The sequence below is a fragment of the Tauraco erythrolophus genome, chromosome 15 (assembly GCF_009769465.1).
Source record: "Tauraco erythrolophus isolate bTauEry1 chromosome 15, bTauEry1.pri, whole genome shotgun sequence".
NCBI lineage: Eukaryota > Metazoa > Chordata > Aves > Musophagiformes > Musophagidae > Tauraco > Tauraco erythrolophus.
In genome coordinates this window covers 6,022,760-6,033,030 of record NC_141479.1, presented here as the reverse complement: position 1 = coordinate 6,033,030, position 10,271 = coordinate 6,022,760, and the positions used below count along the sequence as shown (strand labels likewise).

General features: G+C 39.1%; 1 protein-coding gene across 1 annotated transcript in view; it reads right to left on the bottom strand.

Annotated features, from left to right (window-relative positions):
• Positions 1-431: 431 nt before the first annotated feature.
• Positions 432-10,271, bottom strand: part of TOX3 (TOX high mobility group box family member 3) — a 76,445-nt gene continuing 66,605 nt past the window's right edge. Inside the window, exons 4-8 of the mRNA XM_086621164.1 lie at positions 6,681-6,950; positions 5,082-5,309; positions 3,644-3,724; positions 744-1,469; positions 432-464 (exon numbers count right to left, since the gene is read on the bottom strand). Coding sequence (XP_086477290.1) covers positions 432-464; positions 744-1,469; positions 3,644-3,724; positions 5,082-5,309; positions 6,681-6,950 — 1,338 coding nt within the window. The remainder of the gene's footprint in view (positions 465-743; positions 1,470-3,643; positions 3,725-5,081; positions 5,310-6,680; positions 6,951-10,271) is intronic.

The following is a 10,271-nucleotide window of genomic DNA, read 5'->3' as shown; positions in this document are numbered from 1 at the left end:
AGAATATAATATTCACATTTGTTCTGTAATCGGAATTAACATAAAAGGGTAAATGTCAATATATATTTTCTTACAAACGATGGCAGGTTTATTTGGAGAAATGAAGTGAAAGGGTGGGTCAAACATTTAAGTTCCGTTACTTGCATTTGTTTTTCCGAAGACATTTAGGAGAGAAAAAAGAAATTAAGAGCTTTGGCAAAAATCTGTGATTTACTCTATTTTTTCATGACAAAAAATGCCATCAACTAACTCATGTCATATAAGTATGATTGTATGAAATCCAATCATCATTTTACAGGTAGTTACAACTGTGCTTTAAGGGCTTCATGAGTTCATACTGCCTTGAAGTGCATTATCTGCTTTTAGAGAAAGAAGGGTTATATCATAAAACTCTGAAAGGCCATTTTGCAGTCATAAGGTCCAGGTATTTATTAGGCCATTTGTTTCACATATTGTAGGTAAAGCTTAAATAAATTAAAAAGGCATCACATGAAAAAGAGCACAGCTTTTTTTTTAAAAAAAAAAAAAAAAGATTTATAGTCAGCTAAAAGATGACACACAGCTACATTGTAGTTCTTTATTGCCTATCTAATAGACACTTTAGAGGATCATTTGATCTGTTATGCATCCCTGCATAACTACCATCAACAATTTACAGTTTTCAGCCAAATATGGTTTACCCCTACCCCCTCCACCAACACAAAGCCATGTTGCAAGATGGTTTATCTTCAGAAAATACTGACCTGCGATAATACTTGAGTCTGTGTCTGAGATTGTATTTGTGACTGGTGCTGCTGAGGTGCTGGCTGAGGGCTCCCAATGGCAGGGATGGGAGAAGTGATCTGAGAGGCTACTGGAGAATGCTGCGGAGGAGAAGGCTGGGACTGGTGTTGCATATGCTGCATTTGCTGCTGCTGCATTTGCTGAAGCTGTATATGCTGCAGTTGCTGTTGCATTTGCTGCTGATTAATTTGCTGCTGAAGATGCTGCTGCTGCTGCTGCAAGTGCTGTTGCATGTGGTGCTGAAAATGCTGCTGTTGCATCTGTTGTTGTATTTGCTGATGCATTTGATGCTGATGTAGCTGCTGCTGTTGCATCTGCTGCATCTGTTGCTGCTGGAGCTGCTGTATCTGGTGCTGCTGGCTTTGCATTGAGGGACTTACTTGAGACGAAGATGGTGTTGCCACCATATTTGTTCCCATAGAGCTCATCAACGGAGCTCCAATGTTTGTTGGCATGTTCGGTGCAACGGTAACAGAAGCCACAATCTGATTCATCGGTAGTCTCATGGTTAAGGGTTTTGGAGCGATTGCTCTGGGAAGGGACTGTTGAAGAGTTTGAGGAGATGCCGATAGGGTCGCGTGTTGAGAAAGAGAAGTATTCAGAATAAGGGAGGAAGACAAATTTGTGGATGCCAATGTTTGCTGAACAGAACGAATTGTCTGGGCCTCAGCAGATTCTGCAGCAGCCTGTGTTTGGAAAAGAAATTCATTGTATTTTAACAGAAAAAACACTGCTACTGTTTACACGGAAATAAAAGTCACAGCTACTCAGGAAGACTTTTTCATATTTTGTTTTCTATCAGAAAACATCAACCACCAGTCTGAAAAAGATCACTAGTCCACCGATCCATTACATCGCCTCTTCATCTGTCTCTGTATACAGTACCTCAGTTCTTGGACAAAAAACTAACTCGTGCCCTTGTTCAACATCAGAAAGTCACAGATGTCAGCACATTTTGTGGTTGAAAGAGCTAAAAAGGGCCCAACAGTTTCTATATTCATATGTTTTCAGAAAACCCCTGTTCTTCAGGAGACAAATCTGGGTAGAAGTATATTCCAGTGTACCAGTTATCATGGCATAAGAGCAGCGCACAAACCTCAACACTTAAACAACTTTTTAAATTTGCTTGTTTTAGTTCTTTGCGTCTAAGGCATCATCAAGTCCTGGGTCCCTACAACAGACAAAAGTCTAAAAGGACACCATGGAGGCACCCAGCTGAACCCTCCGGAAGCACCACAGTTGCATCTGTGGCGCGTCCTGCTCCAGGAATGCTGTCACCTTCCAGTGTCCTGCAGGTTTCTGATGACAGACACCTGAGGGAAAACTACAGTCCAAAGAGGTCTATTGCAATAAAAGAGGTGTTCTGGTGCCTTTGAAGGCATAGTTTTATTAGGTATATTTCAAAATATCGTGTATGTTTAAATGAGATATGTTTAAGCACCAAAGGTAGGATTCATCTTTCAGAGTTTTACACGTCTGCATTGTAGACGACATGTAGAACAGTTGCCCACGATCCCTATATTAAGACAACGGAGAGAAAAAGTCTCTTCCAGCACAATTAACTGACATGTTTTAGATGTTCACCTTAGAATGTGTCAGACTGTGCTGAAGAAGTGTCTATTCCATCCCTACTCTCAGCAACCACGTCAGATGAAAAGGCTACAGCACAGGATGTCTTAAGTTAAAGGAGATGAGAATAATACTGGACTCAGAGTGTAATTTCCACTCGCAGTCTTCCCACGAGTTACTTTGCAGCCCAGGTCTCACAGATTTGGGGAGAAAATATGATATCTGATGTTTTGAAAAGGGAACTCAGGACTGACATAAAAAATTTCCTCAAAGGTATTTAGAATTCCAGCTGCCATTGAAACTTAGTGTTGTGATACTAAAGCCTTTGAGAATGATATCCAAGTCCTAGAGATGACAGAAAAATGCAGCTTCTCAACACAAGGAGAGAAAATCTTCCAGCTCCCAAGAACGCATGTGTAAAATTTCTACTGTTGTATTTCTAATCATTAATTAAAATACACCGCAACTTTCTGTGTGATTTACTAACACTCTGCAGCTGTACATTCAAATAAGTTTTCTCAGAAGTTAGATATCATCCCTTTCTTCTGTCGCTTCCTTGTGATCAAAGATATTTTTGTAATTGATCTTTATGAAATATTGTTAGATAAATAACCACCTCGATTGATTTTTACCCGCATTTCAGACGGCCATAAGCATATTTCCAGTTACAGTATTCAGATACAACACCATAGTGCTGCCAGTTAAGAAAGGTAAATTCTCAAATAAGACAGCAGAGCTTTGTTTTCTGCACGAGGTTTATTTTAACTCGGGATCTGCTAAAATACTCCATGTGGCTCACTGCCAGCTAGCCCATTTGTAAGTACTCTCCAAATTCAGAGCCACCATGCGTTTTTTTTCCTCCTCACCTGCAAGAAATACTTAAGCTCTGTCATACAATAACTGCTCTCCGCCTGCACGCAAAACAAGTCTGTCTTTCGAGAAGCGGCGCTTGAGGAAAAACAAAACTGCAAATAGCTTGCAAACGCGAACGTCAGAAGGTCACTTTCACAACTGAATTTTACTTTTGTAGTGAAGTGCATGATTTTGCCTCCATAGATAACGGAAGATGTACATTTACAAAGTTATTGTTCGGTAATCATTACTGCACCATTAGATGAAATCTTTTTTTGGCAAAGACTAAGCAGGGTTCAAGCAGCAGCAGCATCTTGGAGAGCTGTATTACAGAAATCCTAGGATTCTACTTTTGTTTTGTGTAATGCTCCCCTTGCCATGTTTAAACACCTTTGCCAAAAGCTAACTTGCATCACACTGAAGGCATTAGTAGGCTTACCTTAGAAACAAGGCTCGCTCTATAGGCAGCAAGTGCCTTTAGGTATTCCTTTTTGGCAGCTTCGGTTTTTCTTTTATATACCTATTAAAAGAGACCACAATTTCAGCAACTTCAATTATTCAGACGTCTTTGCCAGAATGCTCTCAAAATGAAACAAAAAACACAGACCAAAAAACCTGAAAACACTCTACTGTTATATGTGCTTTTTCTTCCCTGAAAGACCTAAATATTCTTGCAGGTGGTCATAGACTTTCAGATCTACTCACTGGACTTGCACCACAATTTATGTTGACTTATTGTGAATAAAAAAAGCTGCTAGAGTGGCCAGCTCTTTGACAAGACTCCCTATGTGCGCTTTAGCTCCCCAGGAAATGATATTTTAATGACTCTAAGTAACAGGGATATTAGAACACTGAGTACTTCAGATGCTAAAAAGTATCCGAAGTAGTATAAAAAAGCAAAAATGCCTAGGCAATATTTTTTTTAAACAAATACACAAAGTACGTATTAAAAAATAAATAATCTTTATACATTTATAAAAGGTGGTTCATAAAGCTTGGACAACTCGCTTTCCCCAAAGCCAGTATTAGAGAATCCCATTGAGTCAAACAAGAACAGTCAGGGAAAAACTGATTTAATCTGTATTTTTAATCATCAGTAAATTAAAAGTTCACCTTTAAATCCTGTTCTCCATCCTTTGTTAGACCAGACTAAAAGTTTCCAAATGTGTTTCACAAACAAGAATCATTCATATCTTGCTAGAAGGTGTCCTATAAGGGAATCTACTCTTCCATCGCAGCTTCCATTAACTGTCACTGGGAGCTGCGCAGAGCATCAACAGGCAAACAGCCTCAAAGGACTTTTATTTCTTTTCCCCTTCAGTCCGTGTGTAGGAGTTACATGTGTATAGAAAGAAGAATAACCCTCAAGGAAGAACAAAACTCATCATGCTGTGCTAAGTTGGAGCTGGAGATAACATTTCACGCACACCATTGTAATGAGGCACAGAGGACTGGCTTCAAAGGTTGGAAATCAACACGCTTTGTAACAAATGCGTAAGGCAGATCAAAGGAAAATGGTAAACGTGCTGTACCTTCTAACTTCTGATTAATAGGAAACAAGAGCTTTGAAACAGGAATCATCAAAAGATGGTCTTAACAGGACTCTAGGACAGTATCACCTGAGCTTTTTACAAACTGCCCTTTAAAATGTAAAGACAAATACCAAATAAATGCCATTTATTAGTACCTACTGGCTCTTATAACAAAATGCTTTTTAGATGCCAGGTCTTCAGCAAGTTTAAAGATCGATGCAGCTCTACAGAGTAAGAGTCTACATCAGCAAGTAGCGTGGTCCACTCAGAGCAGAGATAGGAGGATTTTTTTAACAAGGATTACTATTTTACTTCTTGTGAGACAACCCTGCATCAATTTTTTACCTGTTTTTGTTCTTCTCCTAAACTGTCCCACATAGAAGCCACTATTTTTGAAACCTCTCCAAATGTAGCATTCGGGTTCTGCCCTTTAATTGCAGCTTGTGTATCCCTGAAGAAAAGGGCATACGCTGACACTGGCTTTTGTGGCTCATTGGGATCTTTCTTTTTCTTCTTCTTTGGAGTCTTGGGCTTCTTGCCAGAATCTGGGGCAGCTCTTTTTTCTCCAGTAGCCTAAGAAATAGTGATAACAAGAACAGTCATTATATGTGTGAAACAAATTAGATTAATTCTGAAAAATTATGGACAATCTGGTTCAATAATATATGGATAAAGCTACTATGTAGGCAACATTTTGGAGAATCCTTCTCCTATGAAATAGTAATTAGTCTCAGCTTAATCTCATCAGATCTACTGGAACTAAATGCATGAATAGTAACTACTCATTGTAAGCACGGCTCAGAGAGTCAATCCTTTGAGCTTGACCTGAAAAAGTACACATAAATGCTGATTTCTATTGAAAAAAAAATGAGTTAATCTGTAGTATACTTTGAATAGGCAATCTATGTTTTTCCATTAAGATGTAATTTCAGCAGTAGAGACTTAAAAGACAAGAGCTTGGAGGCATTTCCTAATTCCTAGACTTAGGCTGTCAACTTAGACATGGGTCAGGGGTTAAAAACTCACCCTTCAGGCAAAAAGCAGTAGCAGCTCTGCAGTTTCTATCCACCTGCAGTGAACACCCGTTGTGTCCCACCACCCACCTCCACCACTCCTCGCGCAGGCTCAGGTGCCAGCCCAGCAGTGCCGGAGGCTCCCGTTACTGCCAGGCACCAGTCCTGCACCTACATCTCCCTCCTGCCTCAGGCATGAGGAACCCTCGGAGCGGCGCACCCAGGATTACAGGTAACCCAGTCCCTGGGTGCTCCTCGCGTCCCAGACCCTCTTTCGTTGGTCTATGCACAGATTATTGCAGTGAAGGGATAAAGTGGCTCTAAAAATACCACTATGATAGTCGTTTTACTCTGATATTTTGAGGATTCTGTACAATGATCTTTACATATGCACAATTTCCATTAACTTAATGAGAAAACCTTGCATGGAACAGTCTAAATTAGGCCCTTTAAATATGCTGCTATAATAACATCTGTGCTTTATGTTGTTGATAAAATTTTCCTTTTATAACAGATTTATTTAAAGCAAAATGTAAATTAACTAAACTTTCAGTTAGAAGAAAGCTTATTTTATTTCTATCTAAATGCATCTATATTTTACATGACTCCAGAGAATATCCAAATGACAAAACTGTTCAAAGTTGACAAGTAAAGAGATTCACCAGATCTATAAAATCTGAAATGAATTATGAATGTATTAGACCAAATACATATAGAGAGATATGTACCTTCTTATATTTACTATTATGGAGGTATTATGAAAACTTCTTAAGTAAAGAAGCTAAACAGCAAATAAATCATATTGCACTACACCATAACGTTTGTGTATTTTATATGACCACATTGCAGCTGCGATGATACTGCCACATTCATGAAAATATAGCACACAGACACGTAAAGCTTACTCACTGCAGTGCACGGAGTAACTTACTCTGTTCGATTCATCTGCGTCTTCTTCGTTTATAGAGCTAGATGGGGAAGGAGTGGCTGATTTACTTGCAGGAGGGGAGGGAGAAGTGTGTGGCAAATTAGTGCCTCCTAAATTTAGCCCCAGCTGCGCACTTAGCTGAGACTGGTTAATGGTGGTTAGCTGAGAAGGAGGCATAATTCCCGAATGAGCAGCTTCAGTCATATGGACAATAGATCTCATAATCAGAGAGTGATCCTGGCGATACTGGGAAACTTGTGTGTGACTCTGATCCTAAAAGAGATTGAAACGTCATTTAGTCATTAGCAGTGACCATACAGCATTGTCAGGTAAAGTTATTTTCACAGGCTTACAGAACGGGCACCATCAACTAGCAGTTTGTTTAGTTTCTTTTTAATGAAGTAAATGCAGCAACAGTGACCACAATTGCCCCAGACTTCACTTTGCCCCAAGTTGTTGTGGGTTTTTTTGGTTTAGGGTTTGGTTTTTTTTTTTGTGGTCTAAAAAATGTGTTTCCCCATCTTTAAACTTTTCTTCTCTTGCTGTAGTGTGAAATATCCACATAAACAACAGGGAAATGAGCTGACTGATGATACAGGGAAAACATTGCAACTGAGAAGATACAAACTGCTGCCAAATGCAGAAAGTAAACAAAACCGGGGCGGGTATAGAGAATGAGAAAAGCATCTTCCTTTACTGACATTCAATTATTCTTAGCTGTTACTCGTAACAGCAGAAGGTATAAAACAATCCTGTCTGAGTGGGATTTTAAAGTTGTTTCAAACAAAGAACAGTGCCCTGCCAGGTCTCAAGCACAGACACTGCAGCATGTTGGAGAACCGCTTGAGTAATCCTAATCACTCCTAAAATTCCTTTTTTCACAAGTACCACACAAAACTATACATTTTTATCTTTAACCCAACGATCAAACACATGTAGAAGTACGAAGCTATGTACCAATCACTGACTTTATTTTTCTTGTACTTCATGCCTTCGAAATTCAAGTGCTTGCACGGTTTTGTTTCTACTGTTTCTCGAGGGCACAAACTATGTCTTCTTCTACACTTGCACAACACGTATCATGTTTGTAAATAAAAAGAAGTGAGACCCTGAAGGTAAAGTCAACTGGAATCTGCCTATGAACAACTAGGTTTTGTTATTTTTAAGCACACATGGATCAATGCACAATGAAAGAACATTTAAACAGTTAATAAGTGAAGAAAATAAATATCTCACAAATTGATTCAGCAACCTGATTAGTCTATGGCCATTGTTTGAGCAGACAGGAACATGAGAAATAAATTAGATTTTGAAAACTCTTTCATTATTAATAACCTACTCCACAATTAGTAGCAGGTGCAATGATCCTTAATGAAACGAGGCAGAACAAACCAGCAGTGCTGAGTGCTCAGTGCACAGTCCAGCGGGCTTCCACAACAGGGTTTGACCCTCCCTGTGCTCTCTGAGTAAGCGTGGATAAGCCCAGACCAGTTCTCAAAAATCTGTGTCAGCACTGGGCTAAGTGTAGACGAAGTGACTTTCCTCTTACTTTTTACCCCTCTTTCCTCAACAGTGGCAGTGATTCTGCACTCCCAAAAACCTTTTCTTGGATGGGATAAGTGCTTCGTACAACAAAGCAATGCACTTGTTAGAGAAGATGCACACCCTGCCTCATCCATCTTACGTCCCAGTGCTGCAGCACACTGCTTCCCTATAGCAATAAATCATAGCAATTCGGAATCTGCCATTCGTGTGTCTTTCTGCTGAAACTTATACAGAAAAAAGAAATCTTTCTTAGCATAAAAGTACATGTAGTGTTGCACCTGGATCCAGTACAGACGAAGTTAAACCCACAAGCTTGTGACCCTGATCCTACATCCTAGGTCTCACTCTCATTTTTCCTGTGCTTTCCAAGCCACTGCCAGCTTGGCTCATCACCCATACCACACCATGCTGCTGCTTGAATTCTTTTAATATTTTCAGTAAAGGAGTGTAGCTCCTCAGAGATGAATGCACGTGCCAAAAGCGGAGCGCTTGATACAGAAAGATCAAAACATCAGACTTACTGGCTGAAATACCCATTTGCTCCAGGGCACCTTTCTGTGAAAATTTACTACCGTTAACTATAGGGTCATTTTGATTTAGACTTGTATTGGCAGTGGCATCTGGAAGTCATTCAAAGTCTTTTGTAAATGGATATCACTTTCTGCATATTACTCCATTCATTTTAGTTTCCAGACATTATTGCATGAAGAAAAACTCTGCTGGTCAAGCAAAGATGAAGATCATGAGAATGACCTTCTCTCCTAGAAATGAACTTTCTTCATTACTTTGCAGGCAATGCTTTCTTGGAGGTGTTCTACACCTAAAAGGGTAGCTTTAGTTATCTCTTTGTTGTTACACAATATGGGCCTTTCTGGCCTTTACACCAAGGCAACAAAATGTGATGACACGAGTTACAAACGATTTACTCCAAGTCTTGTCATTTCAGTTGCATCTACGATTTTATTGAGACTAAATCCTCTTGACTTGCACTGACCCAGAATCTAATTTTATACACAAGCCCATGAATTCTTAACTGTCCCTTCTTTTGACACTATTTGATGCTTGTATGTTTTTTTCATCCGCTTATTTAATTCCCATTTTTTCTCTTCTGTAACTTCTCCTAATATTTTCCTAATTTTTCAAGCTTTTTTTTTTTATAACTTAAAATCTTCAGTAAAAGCTAGAAGTGGAAACGACAATATTTTGTAACTGGCTATCTAGTACCAAACAAATAAGGCCTGATACAAAAGAAAATATTTTGCATCATTTCCAATCTCTTATTATTTATTTTGTATATGCATATGATAATGACAAACAATATATTTTTTTGCACATTGAAGTTGAGTTACATGGCTAATCAATATTAAAAAACCATCACAACGTAAGGAACGGGAATTTAATTTTTTACTTTGTGGTACAGTGTTGTGGGCCTCAACAACCTATGGTCCCTATAGAAGAATTTTCAGATAAGGAAGCATAAACCATTTTTTATGTTTGTACAGTGGTTTGCAAATAGCAAGAAGGTAGGGATCTAACCAATAGCAACATTAGCTCCTGAGGAAACATAATCTTCTAAGGAGGTATCTATAATCAAGAAAAAAAAATTTCCATCTATCTTAACTCTTATTTTTCCCTTTTATACTACGAAGACCAATACCGAACCAGAAGGATCAGCAGCATTTCATTATGCACAAAATGTTTATCAAAGAAATGTTTAACAACGAAAATAATCTTACACCAGGAGCACGCATGGAAATACAAGGGCACTAAAACATCCTGACATCCTAATTACATTACTGCACCGAAACCAAAAAGTGAAAAGGCTCACGTGTTCATAATCCACTGAGAATACTGTGAAAATTTTAGAGAATATCACAAGCTCTTTTACATAAACTTAACCAGAAGTAAAAGTGATACACAACTGGGGCCCCCAACATAAGAAGGACACGGAGCTGTTGGAACAAGTCCAGAGGAGGGCCACAAAGATGATCACAGGGCTGGAGCATTTCTCCTATGCAGACAGGCTGAGAGAGTTGGGGCTGTTCAGCC